This window comes from Phyllostomus hastatus, unplaced genomic scaffold (assembly GCF_019186645.2).
Source record: "Phyllostomus hastatus isolate PE091 unplaced genomic scaffold, TTU_PhHast_1.1 phas_contig_1021, whole genome shotgun sequence".
Lineage (NCBI taxonomy): Eukaryota > Metazoa > Chordata > Mammalia > Chiroptera > Phyllostomidae > Phyllostomus > Phyllostomus hastatus.
The window spans coordinates 1,399,197-1,423,142 of NW_025333505.1; the positions used below are offsets into that span (position 1 = coordinate 1,399,197).

The 23,946-nt window shown below is 46.1% G+C and overlaps 1 protein-coding gene across 1 annotated transcript in view; it reads right to left on the minus strand.

Moving 5' to 3' along the window:
* Positions 1-23,946, minus strand: part of CNTNAP2 (contactin associated protein 2) — a 1,612,013-nt gene that overhangs the window by 586,136 nt on the left and 1,001,931 nt on the right. The window contains exon 11 of the mRNA XM_045834058.1: positions 15,626-15,732. Within this exon, the coding sequence (XP_045690014.1) occupies positions 15,626-15,732 (107 nt within the window). The remainder of the gene's footprint in view (positions 1-15,625; positions 15,733-23,946) is intronic.

A 23,946-nucleotide genomic window follows, 5' to 3' on the forward strand; every position in this document is an offset into this window, starting at 1 on the left:
AAGCAAGCGAGCTGGGCTGGGATCCCGATCCGCCCCACTCTGGTATCCCCTCTCTTCTTACAGCATCACCGGGAGGAAGGAAAGGTTGGACAGCAGGGAGGAGGTTCAGGGAGTCAAAATCCGGTTTGGTCCGACGCGTTTGTGTCTGTTGGAGCCAGCGTGGGACTCTGCAGAGCAAGGGCAAAGGCAGCAGATGGGGGTGCTGGGGGACTTGGCATCATCCGGTCAGACGCGTCACCCTTTAAGGAGATAACGACTAATAGAATTTTAAAAGATGCCATTTTTGAAAGGTCGAGGAGTTGAGTATCAACCACCAGAAGGATGTGCCAATATTTAGAGACGTGAGGAGCCTGGGGCTTTTGCTCTGTTCTCTCTTGCTGAAGAGTCTTGGAATGGCCCCAGTGCCTGCCTGTGTCTCCTTCTGTTGCTACTAGGCCTCTGTCACGTGGACTACTTTCATTACGAAGAGAGGATGCTGTGACCGGAAGGCTCAAGACAGCCCCTTAGCTCAGAACTGGTCTAGTCCCACGTCACCTTTTGTAATTGCTCCCCGCCGGTCTGTGGAGTGGGCGCTGCCGGAGCTCGTCCTCAGGAAGCTCCTTGTGGACAGCAGGGGGGGGAACGAGGGTCTCGTGACGACGTCTGATCCCGGCCCACTGGACTCTGACCCGTCTGGACCCGCAGAAGTTCCACTTGTTAAGTCCGACTCTCCCCAGAAGGCAGAACAAGGGAGACAGTGGCAGTGGTTCTGACATGAAAAAGCTTTTCACTGAGCGTTTTATGTCTTTTATGGCCTGCAACTCTACAGGTTGCGAAACACCTATACTAGTTGGGACTACAGTATTTTATGGTCCTTTGCCTGGAAATCTACAGTCATGTTAAAAAAAAAGAGCTGGAAAAGACAGAGTAAAATTGAAAACGTGGGTACATTTATTCCATTTGAATAAACCTCTTTGGTGTTGGGCTTGTTTCTGTCCCTTACCTCCTCCTAGATCTACAACGAGCCTTGATAACGGCTGGAAACAGACACAGATTTTACAGGATCAGCTCTCTTTCAAGACACGTGTTGCAGTGCGTGTACTACATGGTGTGGCTATGCAGCAATAAAGCAGATTTTTGCATGCTGCTTCTGGAAACCATTCTCATTCTTTTTACTCCCATATTGCCTATCCGTGTGAGCGCTGCAACACTTCAAAGTTTGAAGGTCCTCTGTAGTTCCGAAAAGTTACAAAATAATAGAATTAATTGCTTTGAATTTAGTCATTTTGCACCCAGCAAATATTGATTTCTTTCCCAACACCTTTAATTTCTAATGGAGCTTGAAATTAACTTTGGATTTTAATTCTGTTTTATTCTGGGTTTGTACATCTGGGCCATTTGTAATGTCAGGAGAGTGCTGAGAGGAGGGTTCTGAGCGCGGCGCCCACAGCAAGCGGTGCAGCTATTCTGCTTATCGAGGGGAGGAAAAGTTGCGTGGGAAGGCACATCGCAGTGGTATTTTATGAATGAGCGAACGAGTCAAAACAGGTAGCCTGTAAAAAGTCAGTGTCTGATCACTTGCTGAAGTTTGCATCATCGTGTGTGTCTGTGTGCACGAATGCATGTTTAATCAGACCCAAAACGGCCAGGAGAGCAAAGGACAGAGTTCCTCAAACCACAAACACCTTGACAATGGGCTGTTCTGATTCATAAGGTCCTAGTCTTCCTATTACATATGCATGCACCATGGGCACACACACTTAGAATAATGTAAATATAGCACACATGCAAACTACACATTGTAAAATAATTTAAATACAGTCTGTCTTTGAGGCTCCCAAATGTTTTGTAATGATTTTATATCACCTCTATGAAATGGGGTGATTGTAGTGACGTCGTGCTGAGGCCCTTGGGTGAGCGCCCTATTTCTCTGGGGCTCCCTGACTCGCTCCCACAGCTGCTGCGCTGGAGCTGGGATGTCAGCAGAGGTGAGTGCAAGGAACTGTGGGGCGTGGTTTTTCTGCTACATCTTCCCATCTGAAGTCACCCTCTCAAGGCCATGCCTGCAAACCGTCTCAGCATTCTAGAGACTTTCAGGGCGGTGAAATGCGTGTTTCACAAAGTAGATGGGGGGTGGCTTGGACGCCCGACTCTGCTATGGACTCTGAACAGTGATCTTTAAATCTGTAAAATGGAATAATACTATCTTCCTTAGAGGCGATTGTGATGGTCCCATGAGATTTAACTGTCAAGTTCGCTACTTCACGTGCTTCCTTCTCTGATGACATTCATGTTCTCTCTACTCACAGCACAAGTACAAAATTACAAATTTCAACAACACATACTGACTACTAGGTTTTGTAAAAGAAAAAAAAAGATACAGGAATAGTTAACGTATGCCCACACAATTTACACTAAGGGAAAAAAACTGTGAACAAACATTTGGGGAAAAAATAAGTGTATAAAAACCTGGAGAAATCATACAGTAATTGGAGTAATAATTGCAATGGAAATAAGGCAAAAAGATTAATCACTTAAGCTTGAGTGATGAGAGGAAATTTCACTAAACAAGAAGGCACTTCGAACCAGACCCTATAGAGCATTATGTTCAAAAGTGGTAGAACTGGGGAGAGAAGCATTCTGGGACGGATTGGGGGACGATGTAAGCAAAAGTGAGGAGAAGAGCATTCTGGGATGGACTAGGGGTGGGGATGAGATAGGCAAGAGTCAGGAGAAGAGCATTCTGGGATGGACTAGGGGTGGGGATGAGGTAGGCAAGAGTCAGGAGAAGAGCATTCTGGGATGGACTGGGGGGATGAGGTAAGCAGAAGTGAGGCTGTAGGAAAGCACGAGGGCATGTGTGGAACCACAGGTAAGGATGGACATAACCGCCTGAGGATGGACTGGCTGTGCGTAGGGCAGTGGGGTAAACAGTGCCCTGCAAACACGTGCCCACTAAAAACTCTGAGTGAGACTGGATCTGGAAACAGGATCTTTGCAGGTGTAACTGGTTACGAGGAGTCACGCTGGATGAGTGCGGGCCCTCCCTCCAGTGACTAGTGTCTGCGTGTAAGAACGAGAGCGAGATTCAGACTCGCAGCCCCAGGGACGCACTGGGAAGAAGCCATGTGAAGACGGAGGCAGAGATTGGAGGGTCAGGACTCCAAAGGCCAGGAAACTCCGAAAGTGGCCTGGCCACCACCAGAGGGGAGGGAAAAGCAGTGAGGGCTTCAATGGGAGCATGACCCTGCTGACACCTTGATGTTGAACTTCTGGCCTCCAGAACAGCAAGACAATCAATTTCTGTCATTTTAAGCCATCAACTTTGTGGTCACTTGCTAAGGTGACCCTAGGAAACTGATACACATAGCATCCCGTCTCTTGAAGTCACTTATTTAAAAAAGGACAGAAAGTACCTCTTCTTCCATTGTCCCCTGACAGCGTTCTGCTTGTGAGTAAATGAAGATCTTTTCCCTTTGGTTCACCAAAAGATTTAAGTGGGACTCAGTTCTGTTCATCTGGGAGCTTCCTTTTCATGCTATGTTTTATAAAACCTAATCTGGCATAGAAATAGTATTATGGACCAATTATCAGGGACATCGTCAAATGAAAGAGATTCTCTGGCAGAGAAAGAGAAGGGATTTTACGTTAAGAGGCTGTCCCCCGCAGCCAGTTCCTCCCTCATGCAGATGGAGGGCTGGGCGTGTTCAGAGCCAGGTAGCCGTGTCTGTGTGCACAGCTGCTTGAGAGGTATAGTAAGTGTGTTTGTGTGTGCACACGCACACGTGCAGACACAGTTCTAGGTCAGTTGCTCAGAATGCATTTAACGCTTACGAGGTGCTGAGCCATGAGCTGGGCATCTGTTTGCAGAGGTGACAAAGCCATAGACGGTGTCCTCACGGCCCAGCGGACTCACGGTCAGTCCTCAGACAGTTCTGCTCCTGCGCAGGGCGGTCGCTGGGACCCCCAGATGAAGGCTCGTGTGAAGTAGGCCGCTCTACACGTGTGGTGTTTGATTTCATTTCTACTTGAGGTCTCCCTAGAATAACAGAGTGTAGGTGATGTGCAGGAAACCTGACTGGTCTACTTTCACGTGAGTACGTTTAAGGTAAGAATGTCTGTGCCTCCGTGTTTGATGAGTTTTGGTAACTAACTGTTTTATCATTATAATGTCATTGAAGAATTATAATGTCCTTCTTCATAGAGGAGGAAAGGGTCTGTGTCAGTGACGGATTGGAGAGGCTTTAATTCATGTCCTCGATCTTATCCACAAACTACTCCACAGGCAGCGTTACGCCCGTGACCCCTGCTTTCTGCCATTTGTTTTTGTTGCTTTAAAACCTTGCTGTGGTTCTGTCTAGGAAAATGAATGCTATTCTTTTGACTTCATTTGAGAATGCGTTTCAGCCTTAACTGTGTTGAAATTGAAGGCAAGCTAGCTTTAAAAGTAAATACCTTCCTATTTCTTCTAAATTGCGTTCACATGGTCTGTAGGGCTGCTTGAAGCAGGCACCAAGCCCTCTCTCCCTCCACAGGTCACTCTGTGGAGAGCCAGGGAGCTAGAGAGTCCGGAGTCATTGGCCGTGTGGTCCAGAGGTTATAATACTCTTCCTTCTCCTCCCACCCGCGCTGCTAGGTCCCCCTCCACAGCCTCTCGCCTGGCCGCCCCTGCCCAAAGTCTTCCCTCTTCCAGAGCAGGGAGCCACATCCTGGGGGAGGGAATTGGGACGAGATCCAGAAAATTGGGGCAGTCACAGAGCTCCTGGTACAAAGACTGTGAGGAGGCAGCATCTCGGGGCTCCACTTTATTTTTTAGGCATAGTGTCTAATCCTAAGGTGCGATTACATCAATAAGTATTTCAAAATATCTACTGAATTCCTCCTCCCTCAAACTTCATATATTTATTCTTTTTTTTTTTAAGTTTATGGACAGGAAGCCCATCTCCCCAACCATCAAAGCTGTATTTGTTGCACTTTTGAAAACCAAAAGGTTCCCTGAGATTCAAGAAGAACTTTCCACTGGGCATCCTCCCTTAGAAAGCATGATGGAGACAGTTTTCTTAAACCAAACTAATCAAGAGAGAGCCTGTTGGAATCTGAATGATCCCAGCATGAAAATTACAGCTTGTGCAGAATCAATGTGTTTCTGTGATTGCCACGTGAAGCTGATGTTAATCAGGTGTCACGGTGAACCCAGGCCAGGGCTACGAACCACATGCAGCAGAATTCAGGATCTGGTACTCGTTTCTCTCATCTGAGGGTAGGTGGTATACTGTTAGCAGGGGGATGGCAAGTGGGAAAAAGAAGTGTCATTCTGAATGCCGACTGAAATCCTAATTCAACGAACCTTAGAATTTTCCATATAGTAAATGAGTTACTTGGTCTTCAAACTAATATGCTTTCACTATGTGTAAGGTCTTTCAGCATCGAATCCGTATGTATAAAGGACGTGGGGAAATGTTTTCTCCTAATAAACTTTCCTCCATGATTACTAAAAGCAATTCAAATGCTGCTCCATAAATTTGTCTTCCATATTATTTCTGACCTAGAAATCATTCTGTATCCTTGTTTTTTTTAATTATTATTTCTAAAATATGTGCCCGCCCCCCAAAACTGGTTCAGGCTGCAGAAGTGGAGCGCAGTGAGAACAGCCGCTCCGTGGTGGGCGGAGCTGGGGCAAAGTCACGGAGGCGAAGCTAACGTCGTGCGGCAGGGCTGATGGGACCTTTTATCTGGTGTCAGTGGGAGTGCATCCTAAGTGGTGGGTGCGGCCTCCGTGAGAACAGGAGGATTCCTTCCATCGTCACTGCACTTCCATTGCCCACCGCTAAGTCCCCAGTAGGAGCCATTGTCACAAAATAGCAGACGCTCCCACTACCAACTAGGAAGCAAGTAATGCTGCTTGCAGTTCCCACGCGCCTTCCACAGGACCATCTGATGTTCACATCCCAGACTCCTCTCCCAGAACAGACAGGGGGCCAGACAGTCTCACTGCTGAGCCTCTCTCCCCTGTGGAAGTACAAGGTGTTCTCTCCTCTCTCACCTAGCCTACGCCAGCTTGATTTAAGGAATTATATGGTGGGCAGGGGGAGAATTCTTTTTGGACAGTGAATTAACAAAGCTTGTTCCATTCACTGAGCTTCAGGCAGTTTGGGAGCTTGCAGAATCAGCAACCTGGCCCCACACGATGCAGGTCTGATTATTTCAGAAAGTCTCTATCTACATCACTGAAACCATTAGGGAGCCTTAACAAGGTAGTATTTTTTTTCTGAGTAGCAATATGCTTTCAACTGGGCATTTGAATGTTCTCTGAGGGGGCCCCTCAGCGACAGATGGTCATGTGATAGCGAACAGACATGGGGTTCTCTGCAGGTCTGAATGCCACTGCTGGATGGATGGATGGATGGATGGAAAGCTTTTCTGTCCACAGCCAAAGTCTTGGAGGTGAGGAGTGTCTTTATCCAGTCTAACTCGATGGCCTCACTTGGCTTTACCCAGCATGGAAAAGTTGGTCACGTGACTGCAAGCCACACATGTTGAACTGATGTCTCAATGGGCTTAGGTAGTGGCAAAGAGTGTCACTGGGACGTTCTGATGCCTGCTGATGAGTACTGACAGCAAGTCTGCCCGTGCCAGCCTCTGTGACGCAAGCCAGGTCTCTCTGGAGTCCAGGGCGCATGTTTGGCCGGCAGGAGCCACCATGGCGGCTGTGGGGTGAAATTATACGATGAAACCTATCGACTATTTTTCTCATTTTCCTTGAAAATAGGACCATATTTTTAAGTCAAATCCACATGCCTTCTTAGTATTTCATTCACTTATACCTGGCTAACTTAAAAGATTTTCCAATAAAATGTTCCCCTAAAATGTAACGCCGTCAGCGGCAAGAACACCGAAACAGCGAAGGACCAGCAACACGTCCCCGGGAACTGCTGCCTGTCCCACGGGGAACATCCACTGTTGGTGGCATCGCCGTCTGGCACAGACACAGCTGTCTCGGCTGATTTCTGCCCTTGGACTTTGGAGGGCCCTCCGGCCACCTGGCTCCCTGCCGGTCCTCGTCTGCACCGCCAGCCAAACACGGCTCCCAGCTGCGGGTTTTCAGGCTGCCCTCGAGCCCTTTCCCAGCCATCCGGGCTCCCCCCGCTGTTCTCTCTCGCCTTCACCACACTGGCCCTTCCGCGGCCCCGGCACACAAACGTCGGTGCTTTCTGCCAGCGCAGTCCTGCGCCCCCGCTCTCCGGCTTTCTTCCCCGCGTGCCTCGCCTACTTCACAAGGAAGGGGCCCCTGTCAGGGTGTTTCCATGTCACTGCTTAGGGGACCACATCCAAAATACACACACGCTGTTACTGAATGGATCGGGGCCATCAGTGAATGGGCGTTCGTAAACTCCAAGTCTGTAAAGCTGCAGACACGCAGCAGGACCACGGTGACGCATGTCAGGGTAAAAGCCAGGGAGGGAGTCTGATTTGGGGGACATTAAAAGGATCCAAGGAGACACGCATCCTGTTTTTAACTTGAATTCTCCTTTCTTGTTTTTTTTCTTTTTTTTTTGAGTGGATACAAATGTCTCTGAAGTCTTCTTCTGTATCTTCCTCCTCTCGTGTCTTCTTGCCCCTAAGAAGGTGTAGGGGGAAGGTGTAGTAGCGATGAGTATTTTCTATTCCTTTTTCTCTTCACTCTTTGCATGAGACAGTGTCAGAGGTTCAAGCTGCAGGGGAGTTGAACGAGTAACGCCAGCCCCCTGAAGACCCGGCGCTGGCATTTCGGAGCCTCTGAGAAGTTCGTGGGATCACTGCCCGTCCCTACAGCAGGCTGCGGGTTAACACGCACTTGCAGACCCACTTTGTGAAAAGGTTCTCTATTCAAAGAGAAAGGTACACGGGGTCCAGCAGCGGTAATGCCTGCTTGAGTGTGCTTGGTGGGGTAATAACACAGGTGCAATAATTTCTAGTTTGAATGTGAACATTTCACCTACACTGTCACATGGTGAGCTTGAGTGTGATATTGTTATGTTACAGAATTCCATGCCTGTGATTTTGTGACAAAAGGTTTTGTTATAAAAGGGGGTGTTATTTGTGCTGTACTCTGTACTTTTGAAACTATTGAAAGAGTCTCTGTAAAACTGAAATTGAACCCTTTCTACCTGTTTTCTGAGCTGAATTTCCAAGGCAAGGATGCAAGCAGGGGCTGACCTGAGGTCTGGGCTGCCTGGGAAAGGTCCTTGGCTGTGTTTCTGCAAATGGCCTGCACTACTGGGACCCACTGTGACGCCTCTGCTTGCGGCCGGCAGGGGGAACGGCCTCTGAGTCCCTCCAGGCGTGTCTACCCGGGTAGCACCTTCCCACGGCTTCCTCCTCTGTTCACCAGTCGGGGCCAGGTGACCGCGTGAGTGACGGACCTGCCGGGATTATCGTTCCTTTCTGCAAATAAGTGTGACTTCAGAAAGGGACACCCCTTGTCATTTCCCCCTTTCCCCGAACGCCTGAGCTCTGGTGAGGAAGTGGCTTCCATCTGGAGAGCACGTGCAGCCCAGTGAGGCTTCCGATGATCCGAACTGTGCACGTTCTATTGCAAACCGCCCTCCCCCACCCGCCGCCACGCTGGGGCTGCATCCCCCTCTCTCTGGTTTCTCCCTGTCCGTCCGATCAGAAGAAAACCCCAGAGGCAAACAAATGATCTCACAACAGAATCTGAAAAGATGGAACAACTGCTTCGAGTTACAAAGAATTCATGACAAGACATGAAGTCATTTTTCAGTATAATTACATTTATCCATATTTTGTGAGCTCGAAAAGTATCAGCCTAGACTACAGAGGGTAAGCACGTGTTACGATTTATCCTCCGTTCACAGTCCCGATGAACCAGAGAAATAAAAAGGAATGAAGATTGTAAGGACTGTTAATGAAATGATGTCTTTGGAGGGAGCTATTTAACACTACCCCCTACTATCCCTGCCTTCTTCCTTTCTCTGCCCACAGTCCAGCTCTCATCCCGTCTGCGGAATATTGCTGAATGTATACAATGTAAGTAAGTGACGGTAGGAACAAAAACACTCACTGTCCCCTAGCCGCTGTCTAATGACAAGGAGGTGCTGAGCATCTGAAGTGGGTCTTGGTGTGTGAATGGACCGGCGGGATGAGAAGGAGACAGACTTAAAAGAAGTCAGTAATTGCTCAGTTGATAACAAGGAAGCACTGTCTGGCTACTTCACGGCACGTCTGGACTAGAAAGCACAGACTCACCTTGTGCACCAATCAGCCCGCGTGGCCATTATATTTGCTAATAAAGCCTTTCATCTCTTCAGTGAGCACTGGCTTAAACACGGAGGCACCCTCTGATCTTTTCCACAGGTGTCAACTATTTCAGTGCTCAGTTTCCTTAAGCTACTTACAATCAGACCGAAATTGCCCTGGCTGTTATTAAAGACTTAGGGATACAATAAAAGTGGCAAACAGGCATAGAATGTGTTCAAGTTTGCAAAGCACTGGAAGAGACGATATTTCATGGAATGTCCCAGAGGAAACTTAAGTTCAGAGGTTAAGGGACTGTCTAAAACACAAAGCCAATATAACGCAGGGATGGGGCGGGGGATGAAGGTGGGGAGGCAGAGGATTACATCCAATACTTCTCCTTTCTTGCTGTCACGGGCTTGCAACACATACTGGAGGAGCTGACTTCCCTCTCTGCAGGTGTAAGTGAAATCCATGCCCGTGTGCTAGGAGGGTCTGGGGGTAACAGCAGATGCATATAGTGTGGGACAGTGTCACTATTTCACAAGCAGGAAAGCCCAGCTGTTAGAGAAATCAGGTTGGCTATATGGGTCTGACGATGTGAGGATCTGACCTCAGAGCATCTCGTTTCAAACCCTGCCTTCTTTCCCCTCTCTGCAATTCCCTGTAGCAAGAACACACGTGCCATTACATGATAAACCCAAGGATGACATCCACCGTAGTCAAATTTTGCATCAAGTTTGAAGTCAACTTCTTTTTATCATTCACTCGATAGTCAATCCTTCAGCCTATCTACATCTGTTTTAGAATAGCTCATACCATCAGCCAGCATAGTAGTTGACTGTACTCTATCTTCTAAGTTGCCATTTTTGGTTGCAATCTACTTTGCCGCTGTCATTATTTATTCCCACAAGTTATTTTAATGAACGGTGTCTCAACACGGCACAGTGTTTTCCTCAGAGATCACTTGAAAGGCGTGGGTGTGTTTGCCCACCGTCCGAATTCCACAGCCCGAATCCCCCCAAATGATGCCTCACCACATTGGACCTCTTGCAGTGGTTCCGCTGTTTCTATCACTACCTTCACTGTGTTCCATTAACCCGCCTTTGATTCTCTACCACCTTTTTTTTTTGTTTGTTTTCTTCCTTATTCTTTAGCTTCACTCTTTCTTCATAACTCCACTCTCTCTAACACCTTGTATACATGACATGGGTTTTTAAAATGCTGCTGGTGCTGCACATTCTCCGCCTCTCCTTCTGTGCGTACGCACTGACCCCTACACTAGAGGCTGGGGGCGCTGGGGACGCTGCGGTGGACAGGACTGGCCCTGCCTCCTCTCGGACAGGACAGGAGTCCACTGGAGGACGAGGTCATGTGGTTAAAGCATCACACACCACAAATGCAAAGGCACGACCATCTCTAGGGTGAAGAGGAAGAAACCTATCTTAGAGCAAGAGGACTTGACCTCATCACGGCATTGTGGAGAGGGGGCTGCTGAGCGGTGGGGTGCGTAGGAACACAGCAGGCAGAGCAGCAAGGGGGGACGGGCAAGAGTCCTGGGGTGATGGCCGGGGCAGGGAGAGGGAGCAGCACAAGGGCTCAGGGCCCCTGTGGGCCCCTGAAGAAGGCCAACAGGACGGGGGCGGGGCAGGGGGAGAGGCGACAAAAGGGAGAAACATACGTGAGAAGGCCAGGTTAAAGACACAGCCACACCAAGTGGGGCCTTAGAGGCCCGTTGAATTTACAGCTGAACAATGGAGTCCAGTTCCCTAAGGACACGATTCTATTCAATGACCGCATTTGGGGGAGGGAAGGGGCGGGCAGCAGCACTCAAATTCCGAGTTATCTTCATCGACGCCTGAGTCCGTGGCGGCCCCACCTGGGCAGAGGCAGCGCACGCCCTCGTGACGATAAATCCAGGCGTTGGTGCCCTGGGTTGGTGTGACGGCAAACAGGGAGGATTCATTTCTGGTTAAAATTATGCTCTGAATCAAACTACTTACGAGGACAATGCATTATAAACTACACGGGGAGGGGGGCTCCTGACACCCACTCTCCTGTGCGCAGGAATAAGTAAGGCACAGTGCCATTTATGGTTTCCAAACTTATGCAGCCAGAGTAATAATAGGTCCAGGCTACCGCATGTAGAATAGTTTCCTCTTAAATGGCAATTTGTCCTCTAACATGGCTAGAAAAATTTTAGTTTTACGTTTGTGTGGCAACACCAGGACCTGCTGCTCCTTTTCAGGGTTTCAGAGTTCAGAAACCACGTGATTTAGAAGTGGGAAGAGATCCGTGTAGGTGGTTGAGTTGCTCCGACTGCCACTCAAAAGAGGCGTGTTTACACATCTGGGCGAGGCGAGAATCTCTCCTTTAGTAACAGGACACTTGGGAAAACTTTTTTCTTGGAATGAAGACCTGGCACTTAAAAGTTCTTCTGAAGTTCTGCCCCCTAAACATCGATTGTATCGATCAAATATCCTCCTGCCCTTGTGTAAAGAGCCAAAAGTTTGGGTATTATGGGGGGCATTCTGGGGACATTTAGGGCAGTTCCACATATGGGATTAGTATTATACGGAAGGATGAAGAAGGTCAAAGACAGGCCCCAGCAGCAGGAGAAAAAACATCCACCAAGCCTTGAGATTAGGGAGAGTTTTTCAAATGTATACAAATTAGAATGGTAAGTATGAAGTGCAAGGAACACGTATGAAAAAAAATGAGATGGTAGGAGGTCCTGAAACGGCCTTGAAAGTACCGGGAGGTAAGCTGGGCGACCAGCTGCAGCGTCTCAACAGCAGCGAAAGACAGAGAGCTGCTATGCAAGGGGAGGTCTGCTCACCAGAAAGACGCACTGTTTCACTTTCCGCAGAGTGAGGTCTGGTGGAGCCAGCATAGCAAAACAAATAAACTACTCAGCGTGACCCTGCTCCAAATGTGACTTTATGTTCTGATAAGACCACTAGTCAGTTCTGAGAAATTCACTCAGAACAGAACGGTCTGCCTAAGAAAAACTTAAAAGCATCAAACTGCAACAGTGTAATGTATTTACCTTTTGTCGCAAACTAGCTTCTTTCAGTTTTTGGACCAGGACAGCCAGCTTTCCCTTCCCTGGCATCTGACCACCCCCCCGGGACCTTTGGCTTTCCCTGGGGGATTTCCTCACCGGAAGGACAGCATCCTGAGGGGTTTGTAAATACCGGTCCCCTGAGCCCTGCGTAGACTGTGTTTGAAAACAAACTCTCTGTGCATAAACAAACAAACAAACAAACGGATAGAGGTCTCTAGGACTCACACAGATCACTTTTAATTCTCTTCAACTCTTCTGGGAATGAACACAACTAGGGGCATCACTCACTCACTTCAAGCCCAAATCTGCCATGGAAATGACAGCACACAATGACTGGCAGCACGAAATTAGATGACAAACAGTGTGATATGGACAATTATCGGCACAGGAGCTCAGAGCGAAGGGATGATTGTTCTGAAAGGAACGAAATGGCAAAAATGTATTGAGACTGACATATGCTGAGCTCACCGCCGAGTCTCCATAAATTATCTCATTTAATCGCCCTGCGGGTTTATGAGGATGCTGTTACTATACCCGTCTCACCAGGTGATAGCTGAAGCTCAAAGAGTTTAAGGACTCAAGGTTATGGGTACGACAGGTAAGTGGTACAGCCAAGTTCAAACTCAGGCAGTGTGACCTATCTAGAAGGAGCTTCTAGGTTCCACCCTGGATGCCAACCTCTAGCCTGGATGACCACGGCTCACTGAGAAACAGCTGTCTCATCCCGACCGAGCCTGGACCAGTGTGGAAAATGTGCTGAAATAGTGGCCTAATTGTCATGTTTGAAGCTCTGCTACATATTTAGTTACACTCAACTGTAGACTTGACCTAGCCATTCTTTACCTTGCCAACTTCTTTTCAAAAGGCATGCTCAGTCCTCTGCAGAAAATGGGGTAAACTATTTCATGCTACTAACAAACTTCACAACCCCAGAAGGCAGCATAAGCCACTAGAAGGAAGGCTCATCGGCTCTTAGGACTGCAAGAGACCTCAGTCACATGAAGGCCACAGAGGGAGGAAGGCAGGTCCAGAAGAAGTCAGGGACTTGCAGGAAGGGCACCCGCATGATTATCTCACGGCGAGCACGGAGCGGTGTCTTTCCACTTCAATGCTCTTGCTATGCACGCAGCCACCGACCAAGAGAAAAATGCAAAATTGTTCATCCTGCATCAACCTGAAGGGCGTAGAGTATATATTTTTACATTGTTATGAGCTGGGCCAGACACTCCCAACTTTTAACTAATCTGTGGAAGTAGCTAACAGATACAAAAAAATCTTTCAGTTTCTTAGGAAGCACTTACCCTTTGATAAACTACACTTTTTTTTTCCCACAACAAAATAGTGTCCGATTGACTCTTTCTCGACTTGGGTGCTATGGTCTTTGAAGCCCTACTGAGGCACACGCTGGGTGCTCACGGTTTTGGCCTCCTTCAGAGAGGACAAGGGCTCAGGGTCCCATTGTTACAATGGAAGGTTCTACTGTTATGGATGCAAAAAGGGGGCACGGAGTGAGTGGGAATAGACAGCAAGGAGGAGATAATCTTCCTCTTTTGTATTTAGAGCTTGAACTAGAGACCAACCTAAATGCATACTCAGTATGTTCCTAATACTTGGAGCGATTACTATTTAAAAAAAAAAAACAACCACCCAACTATTCAACCAGTAGCATATTTAAATTTTTAAGAATGTTAGATATTAAAATTATTTTTTTGCTGTGGAGTTCAGCAGCTATAAAAATAGTTACTTGCCTTTTAATTCAATATCAAAGTGGTCACTGAGATAGGAAACCCTTATAAGGACCACTGATTTCTCACTGCTTGTCCTCAGAATTTCCACATTCAGAAACAAAGTCCCTTACAGTTAGAGGTGGTATTTATAGACAATACTATGTAAATTACACTGGTGAAGTAAAAGTACTTAGTTTTATACAAATTACCTAATTCAAAGTTACCATATAATGCATATTATATGCTGAAAGTTAACATTTGATATGATTGGAAAGGCAATTTTAGTTATAACTCCTTTGTTCTAATTAATTTCAATGTCAGTGTTGCTCTTTATTCATTAAAATGCTTTCTCACATTCACACATACGTATATACTTTATTGTTGATGAATTACTAAGTGTCTATCCATTTTGATTCTTCTGTATGTCTTTCTATTATTGTTAACTTTTTAGTCCTTTTTGTCTCCTTCTAGTCCTTATGTTTTAAAATGTCTTCCAAAAAACACAAAGAGGCGCAATAAAATAAATCACAGATATTTTTTCTTAGTGAAGGTCTCCCCATATTTCCAAGCACAGTTTCTGACCGAACATGACTACAAACAAGGGTAGAAAGGGCTCAGAGAAGGACACTGCATTTTTACTCTCCCCAGAACCCTGTTCTGATGGTATTTGCTTGTCTTCGTTTCTTAAAAGGGAAGAGAAGGCAGTTCGCATAACTGGAGGGTTTAGGTGTTAGATCTCCAGGTTTTCGGGATACTGAGAAAAGACAGAAGGAGACTCTTTCTCTCCCCCTGCTCCCTCCCCACGCACACACAGAGCACAGATGAACTTGTTCCCCACTGTACATTTTCCGGCAAATCCGTTTTCCAAAGTGCTTTGTGACCAGCGTTGCGTTTTTGGAAAGTTAACATTACCATTACAGACTTAGCATTCCTTTAAAAATGCTCTTTGAATCAACAGTGTTGTGGGTCAACAAGACATTGAGTGGACTGACCTTTTCAGGGTAAAGCTATCGCACAAAACGAGGCCCTTGTGTGTTGTACTAGTCATCCTTGCCTATTACTTTTCATTTTTAATATTTAAAAAAAATTGGTCTTCCTTTATTTCAGATATACCACTTCAATGGACTTCCTTCTCCTTGCTAGCTCATCTTGTTCTGACCAAAAAAAAAAAAAAGCAGCCCAGTCGTTGCGACAGAGAATGAGACGACTTCCCAGAAGCCAGTAGTTCAGAGGCCGCCCTGCCTGCCGCTCTCTCTGAGGGGCTGACGCGTGGGCATCCCGTGACAGACGTCACACTCACGTCGCTTCCCAACCTACCCAGACGGACACACTGATTCGACCCCAAGATCAGCATTCCAATTTCCACTGCCCGTTCACCGAATGCTGGAAATGACCCCCCCCCCCCCCGCCCAGCTTTGTTTTTTGAGTCACCGGGCGTGAAAGAATCGATTTTTTGACAACTGGAACGCGGTCCTGGAGAAACCACCGCGCATCCGTGCTCCCCGGGATCGAGTGATTCAGTGCGTGGACGGGGCGGGCTGCTGAGTTGTAAAGCGCGGCTGAGGACCCGGGGACGTCATGCAATTACAGGTTCACAGGGGGACGCGCTGGCACTCACGGTTGTGGCAGGTGGCCCCGCTGTACCCCGTCTCATCGCAAGTGCACTTGAAGCTGTCCCACGTCTGGGAGCACTTCCCGCCGTGCTCACAGTGATTGGGTACACATCTGTCAGAGGAAGAGACAAACACAAATGAGCCAGCGGGACACGAGACCCATGAGTGGCCAGACTCCCAGCTGTCTGAGCCATGTATCACTTCAACGCCAGGTTGCCTTACCGAGACAATTAATCCTTGTTAGTTGGAGCAGACTAATAGGATTCGTGAGGGAAGGTGCCAGGCGCACAAAAGATGATGTATCACAGGCCTGGTGTTTCCCCACTTTGGAGTAAATAGTAGAAATTAACAAAACAGTTGAGAGATTCATTTGCATCTCACCGGTGAGATTCATTTCGTTTTCCTTTCCGCACCAAAACAAAAGACACTAGCGAAACTTCCTCCCGGGGAGAGATGAAAGATTAGTCCTCTTGGTTCCTGGCCTATTCTTTATCAAGGCCAACACCAAGTCAGGAAGGGGTAACACGGAGCTTTCCACAGCACTTTGAGTTTTTGAAATGATGCCGTGGCAACAGCGATGAAAATATACCAGCCTAATAAGAAAAGATTTCTAAGTCTTCCTCACCCTTTCCCCTATGCTGGCACTAACTTCAAAAGGCAGCAAGCAGAACATAGGGAGGAAGTGCAGATTTTGAGTTCAAATCTTGGTCTTTCTATTTACCAGCTGGGCCATTGTGACTACGTAATTTAAATTTCTTTTTGTAAGGTTTTATTTATTTTTAGGGAGAGGGGAAGGGAAGGAGAAAGAGAGGGAGAGAAACATCAATGTGTGGTTGCCTACTGGGGACCTGGTCCACAGCCCAGGCACGCACCCTGACTGGGAATAGAACCAGCGACCTTTCGGTTCGCAGGCCCGCACTCAATCCACTGAGCTATATCAGCCAGGGCGTAATTTAAATTTCTGAATCACAGTTTTCTCGTGTGAGAAACAGAGAAATTACACCTATCTTACAAACAGTTTTAGGGTTTAGAGATAATGTTCATAAGCTGGATAATTACTAGGCAGTAAATACAGGGTCAATGAATGAATGGGAGGGCTGAGTATCTGGACCATGGCTATCAGGGCACAAGTTCAGTGCTTGCCTGTACCCTAGCAATTGTGAAGTTGACTTTTTTTTTTTTGAGAAATACTCCTGTTTCAACAGCACAAACTCTTGCCTTCCTTCTGTTCTTATCTCCTAATACCTCCCATCCATTCCTCTATCCAACTTTGCCACAAGCTGATACCTTTTTTACAATGTTTTATTGAATATACTATTATAGTTGTCCCAATTTTTTCCCCTTTGCTCCATCCCACCGAGCACCCCCCACTCCCTCAGGCAATCCCCACACCATTGTTTATGTGCGTGGGTCACGATGCCTTGCTTGATGCCAGACACTTCAGTTCCTCCCTGCACACCACTGGTGCCTTTCAAGCTGCCACCCGGCACTGGAGCCCAGAGGGAGTGAGTCTGAGTAGGTGAGCCTGTGTGTGGGTTCTTTAAGAGGAACTGCTTGGGGCTCTAAGAAGTTTCTAACACCAACTCAATCTCTTCTTTTGCAGCCAGAAGTTGTGAGGATTTATTTTACTGACACTGGAACCCTGGGCTGGGACCCCTCACTCCCTAGATAACTACACTAGGATGTGGGACCAGCCTGTTCTATGTCTCTCCCCTTTCTACAAGTTTGGATGGATGTGGTGTTTAGCATAAAATTGTTCATAGTAGACTCTTACAATTCTCTCATTCTCTTTCTCTTCCTCCTTCCCTCCCCCTTCACCTTTTTCACCCAGTCCCCCAACCCCCTCCCATCTGACAGCTGTCAATCTGTTCTCAGTGCCTGTGAGTTTGTTTCCATTTTGTTTGTTTATTTTGCTCATTAGATTCCACACAGAAGTGAAATCATATGGTATTTGTCTTTCTCTGACTGACTTATTTCATTTAGCATAATACTCTTCAGGTCCACCCATGCTGTTGCAAAGTAAGACTTTCTTCTTCTTTTTACAGCCAAGTATTATTACATTGTGTACATGTATCACAGCTTTTTTTATCCACTCATCTACTGACGGGCATGTGGGCTGCTTGCTTCCAAGTTTTGGCTACTGTAAATGACACTGAGATGCACACAGGGTGCACGTATATTCTTTTGAATTATTGTTTAGGGTTTTTTTTGTGTATATTCCCAGAAGTGGGAACCCTGGGTTATGCAGCAGTTTCATTTTGAATGTTTTGAGGACACTCCATCTGTTTTCCACAGCGGCTGCACTGCACTGCATTCCCGCCAACAGTGCATGAGGGCTCCCTTTTCTCCACATCCTCGCCAGCACTTATTGTTTGCTGATTTATTAATGATGGCCATTCTGACAGGTACGAGGTGGTCTCTCATTCTGGCTTTAATTTTCATTTCTCTGGTGATTAGTGACATTAAGCGTCTTTTCATATGTCAATTGGCCATCTGTATGTCCCCCTTGGAGAAGTATCTATTCAGGTCCTTTGCCCATTTTTTAATTGGATTGTTTCGTTGTTGTTGTTTTTGGCATTGAACTGTGTAAGCTCTCCATATTTTTGTGATAGCAGTTGTAAGGTCTCTTGTTTTGCTTCCAATTTTATTTATTTAAGTCTTCTCTCTCTTTGCATAGTGTAGCTAAAGATTTGCCAATTTTGTTTATATTTTTCAGGAACCAGCTTTTAGATTCGTTGATCCTGTCTATAGTTTTTTTCTGGTCTCCATTTCATTTATTTCTGCTCTGATTTTTATTATTTTCTTCCTTCTACAAAGTTTGGGCTCATTTTTTTTCCTTTTTCTTGTTTCCTGAGCTATAAAGATAGGTTGTTCCTTTAAGAGTTTTCTAATGTCTTCATCTATGTGCTCATTGCTATAAACTTTCCTCTGAGAACTGCTTTTGCTGCGTCCCACACACTTGGAAATGCTGTATTTTCATATTCACTCGTTTCCAGGTGTATTTTTGTTGCCCTTTGGATCTCTTCCTTGAAGCACTGGTTATTTAAAAGTGTGTGGTTGCGTTTCCATGTTTGAAGATCTGCTCACTTTCCACTTACTGCTGGTTTGTAATTTTTGCCAGTGTGGTCTGAGAAAATTGTTAAGATTAGTTTTATGGTTTATTATATAATCTCTCCTGGAGAATGTCCCAGGTGCCCTTGAGAAGTACGTGCGTCCTGCTGCTGTTGGAAGGAATCCTCTATGTGTGTGTGTTTAGCTCTTTTTTCGACAGTTGCCTTAAATCCCCCGTTTCCTTGTTTATTTTCTAGCTGGATGTTCTAACCATTGCTCATAGAGAGGTCCTGAAGTTCCCTACTGTTATTGCGTTGTTTTCTATTTCTCTATTAAAATATGCCAGTATTAATATATTTTAGTGCTCCCCTGTTGGGAGCATACATATTTATAATCGTTATGTCTTTTTGATAGATTGACCTCTTCTTTATCGTCCATCAGCCTTCTCTGTCTCTTGTTACCACTGTTGACCTGAAGTCTGGGTGTCTGAGATGAGTACGACCGTTCCTGCTTACTGCTGGTTACCGTTTGCTTGGACTGTTCCCGTCCACCCCTTCACTCCCAGCCCCTGCTTGTCGTTGGGACCGAAATGAGCCCTCTGAAGGCGGCCTGTAGTTGGACCTTGATTTTTAGTTCACGTAGCTCCTCTGGGCCTTTGATAGGTGTGTTCAATCCATTTCCACTCGGGGTAATTATTGATATATGAGGACTTGCGATGGCCACTATCTCTCGTGTTCTGGGTGTTTTGTATCTCCATCATCTATTTTTCCTTGTGTTTCTCTCTACCTTTTGAAGTTGGTGATTTTCTATGATGATGTGGTCCAGTTTCCCCCCTCTTTATATGTTTTGCGTCTTTATTCTAGATTTTTGTTTTGTGGTTACCATGAGATCTGTATGAAATGTTTCATAGATAAAAATAGTCCTTTTTTTCCTGTTGATACCAACTTATTTTCACTTGTATATTCAGGTTCCATCATTTTCCTTCTCATTTTTATACTGTTGTTGTCACCAATGATCCCTTTTTGCTGCAAGTTCATTACCACGTTTTAATGCATTTTTAACCTTCATGCTATATTTGATGATTTAACATCCTATTTTAAAGTACAGTTACAATTTTCTAGTTCTGTCTTCTCATCACCTTACTCAAAGTTTTTTTGTAGTTTTGTCTTTTTATTTCAAGGAGCAGAACTCCTGGTAACATATCTTGTAATGCGGATCTAGTGAACTCATTCAGCTTCTGTTTGTCTGGGAAAGCCTCTGCTTCTCCTGTATTTTCTGAAGGGTGACTTTGCTAGGCAGAGTGTTCTTGGCTGGCAATGCTGGTCTTCCAATACTTTGAATACGTCATCCCACTCTCTCCTCCCCTGCAGAGCTTCTGCTTAGAAATTTGCTTATTGTCCAATGGGGATTCCTTTGTAGAGTACTTTCTTTTTTTCTTCCAATGCCTTAAAGATTCTTTCTTTGTCATTAACTTTTGACAGTCCCATTAGCATATGTCTTGGAGAAGATCTCTTGGCACTGAGATGGTGAAGTGATCTAACAGTCTCAGGGACTCGCACGCCGAGGTCTTCCCCCAGGTCTGGGAAGTTCTCAGCTATTGTTTTCTTAAATCACCCCTCTGCCTCCTGCTTCTCCTTGTGGTATAACCAGCATTCACTCTTACTTTGGCTCACGTAATGGAGTCTAAGAACTCCCGTAGGTTTTCTTTAATTTTAAAAAATCTTAGTTCTCTCTCCTCTTCTTCAAAGTCATTTCTAGATCCCCACCTTCCCGATCACTGATTCTCTTCCAGGTGATCAGCATTATTATGGATACTTTCTAGTGCATTCCTCATCTCATTCATTGGAGTCTTTCTTTCCACAAGTTCTGTGTAGTTCTTGTTTAGAATATCAGTCTCTTCAGTGCACCGCCCCTCCCATTCATTAATTTTATTCTTCAGTTCACTGAATCGCCTTTTTGAGTTTTCTTTTGGCTCCTCGCATTTCTCTGTATCAGCTGTTTTGAATTCTTTTAACAGTTAGATCCTGATCTTCCATGACTTGGCGTGAGGTTCCTGGAGAATTGTCATTTCACTTTGGTGACACCACATGGCTGTGGTTTTTTTTCATGCTGTTTGACTAGATGCACCTCTGCTGGTGCATTTGACGCTGCAAACCGCTTTCTCATTGAGGTGAAGCTGTGCCCACTTGGAGTTAACAGTTCAATATACTGGCAATTAGAGGCCTATCTTTTCTTTCCAGCAGGTGGCGCCATGTCACTAGTTTTTGCTTTTTTCTCAAGGATCCATTTGGGAGCATCTACTTTCCACCCTGGAGCCCTCATGCCAGATGGGTCTTTGATGACAACGTCACAGCTGACGTCTCCTGGAGCCATGGGGGCCACCTCTGCTCCCCTGATTCTGCCACCTCCATGAGGGCAAATCCACTGACCTTCAGATGCACAGATGTATGGACCTCTCAGGCATCCCAGCATGCCATGAAAAGAAAGGATCCTTGTCGGACTATGGATGTCCTACTGTGTAACTGAAAGGGGACACAGGAACATGTTGTACCAGCCCTATGCTGACGTCACTCCTTCGACAGCGCACACGTAAGAGGCACTCAGTGGTGGTGCTGGGCATGGTGTCGTCAGACTGCAGACATGGGCCTTGTCCAGAGGCCCTACAGCCCAGGTGTGGGTAGAAGACCACGCAACCCACACAGATCTTCATGCTCATCAGAGACGCATGAAATGCTACAGAAAGCTGGATACCAGAGTAGTTGGGAGTAAAATGTTGAAAACTGTCCCAGCAGCACAAGCGAAGAAGCAATGACAAGGAGGTAAAAATGCGAGTGGCGGGTGGTCCCGAGTTGTTGTCTGGGCCAATTCCCACAGCTGCTACCCTCCATGGGCACCGAGGCGCGGGCCTCAGCCGAAGGTACTTGCCCAGAGAAGTCCTGATGGCCCAGCTCATGGGGAGAGGCAATGGGACAGACACGTAAAAAGTGCATAAATCTAAGACACATCCTTGATGCTTAGCTTTGGAATACTGGATGTCCATGCCTTTGTGCATAGACGAACTGTTGTCCGTTCCTATGACCTCAGCCTAACAGTGAAAGTAATTTACATCAGCTCATTGTATCAGTTAACTTGTGGGAAGTAGTGTAGCAGTGTAGTGAGCTGCAAAGGAAACCCAGGTCGGAACCTAAATGCACTCTATGTTCAAAGCAGAAAATCTGTGTCTCAATGGAAAAAAAAAAGATTACTGTGTACTTACACAGTAAGTTAGCATATACCTACCAAGAGAGATTAACTCAACACTTTTAAAAGTTAGCATTGAGGAGTTCTTTAAAAGTGATCTGTTGGTTAAATGACATTTCAATATTTTATTTTTTATGTTTTTTATCATTTGTATTTCTTAATACAACACAATCCATATGCTGATGACTGGCATTTTAATTTTTAATGGTGAGAACTGTTTTACTTCCAAACCAGGTTGAACCTTCAAACATAGTTTCAAACCCTAATATTTTATCAGAATATTTAAAAAAGTGTTAGGACCAGTTACCCAGCCAAACGAAATACAAATTCACCTAGCTTCCCCCTTTCTGATGATTTGTGTCTTCTCCTGCACTAGCACGCAGCCATCTGCGTATCCAACACGACATTATCACGTTCTTCGTGATGATTTGCCCGGGAACATGTTTCTTCTAAATGGTGACACTTTGCAGTTGGGAGTTTTTGTCCAATGATTCTTCGCATGACAAGGTGCCTACCCCACTCTCAGTAAACCTCCCCTGATGGGGTGACTGAAGAAACCGATGAATTCAGTGCTAGAAAGTTATGCCAAGCAACTAAAGTAAGTCCGGAGGAGGAAACATCTCTTTTATTCTAAGAAATATGGGCTATTCTTATGGATGATTTTAGTCTTAAATCCAGACCGATGTGTGAGTAAACTAATTGTTTCAGTCGGTCCCACGGAGTGTATCTTCTGTTCCATGCCGTGTCCTAGCTTGAAAATTTGCTTCTCATGAAAGCGAGGAATCCAAATGCCTCTACTGCTGCTACTCGAGAACTTCTCGACCGGGGCCAGGGACACACGGGGAAGTCGGCAGGTGCCAGCAGGCTGTGGGCAAAGGCCTGGGAGCAAGTGATGCATCACGTGAACTCTGCACCCTCTTTGTCCTGGCGTCAGGCACTCTGTCCGTGGGAATCTTCTGTGCCGCTGTGCCGAGGCTGCCCTGAACGCTTTAGAATCAGAACGCACTTAAAAAAATAAAATGTATTTGCATCTCTCAATACATAAAACCAACTGAAGCTCTACTTTGAAAGTTCTACTGTGTAACGATTACTCAACAGAGACGCGCCCACTCTTGGACAGTGTGGTGGCTGTTGGGATGGATGCGCTAGTTCTACCCAGGGTTCTGAATGACGGCTGCAGGTTTATTTTGCCCCGAGCATCCTTCATTTCCAGACTTGATTTTAACTGCAGGGCACTGAGAAGACTGGCATTCGGATCTCTTTGTGCTCTATGGATGTTCCCTAATCAAACAGGGGTTGGTGGGAGAACTTTTATTTTGAATCTAAATAATGTCAATCGGACAGCATACCTGCATGTTATTAGGAGTCTTCAAAGCACTTTGGAGGTGCTTTATTTATTTTTCCTCTACACTGAGTTAAAATTGGTTTTAAATACAATTCAAGTGAAATCTTACCCTTGTCTTTAAAGCTACCTTTGGGTCTGTAGAACCCAACATAAAAACCACCACCTGCCAGTACCGTGACCTCGGAACTATGCTTGCATGACACCGAATAACGAACAGCAGAATTATCAGAGTTGCTTGCTGTGACGAATCTCCTGAGATACTGGTTCGCAAAAGCAGTCCTCCTCCAAATCTTATGTGCATAGGGACCACTTGAAAATCTCATTAGAACAAAGGTTCTGATTTTTTGGATCTGGGATGGAGTCTGAGAGTCTGTGTTTCTAAGAAGCGCCCGGTGAGGCCCATGCAGCTGCTCAGAGGACCAAGGCGGGAACGCCAAGGTGCCAGAGCATGCCCGTTCTCGGCGGTGGGGTAGCAGAGAAGGGGTCGCCCAGAGAAGAGGCAGCACAGAGGGCAGCCGGCATGTCAGAAGGGCCACTCTGATTCACTTTGCCATTTCTCCCGGCACTACTTTTGCCATAGGTCCTCCTCCCATTTCTATATGACTCGTTCAGAGTCGACAGTACAATCCTCTCCTCATTGCATTTGGTAGGTGTAACATTTCAGCACCAGGCTGGAGACCTCACATAAGA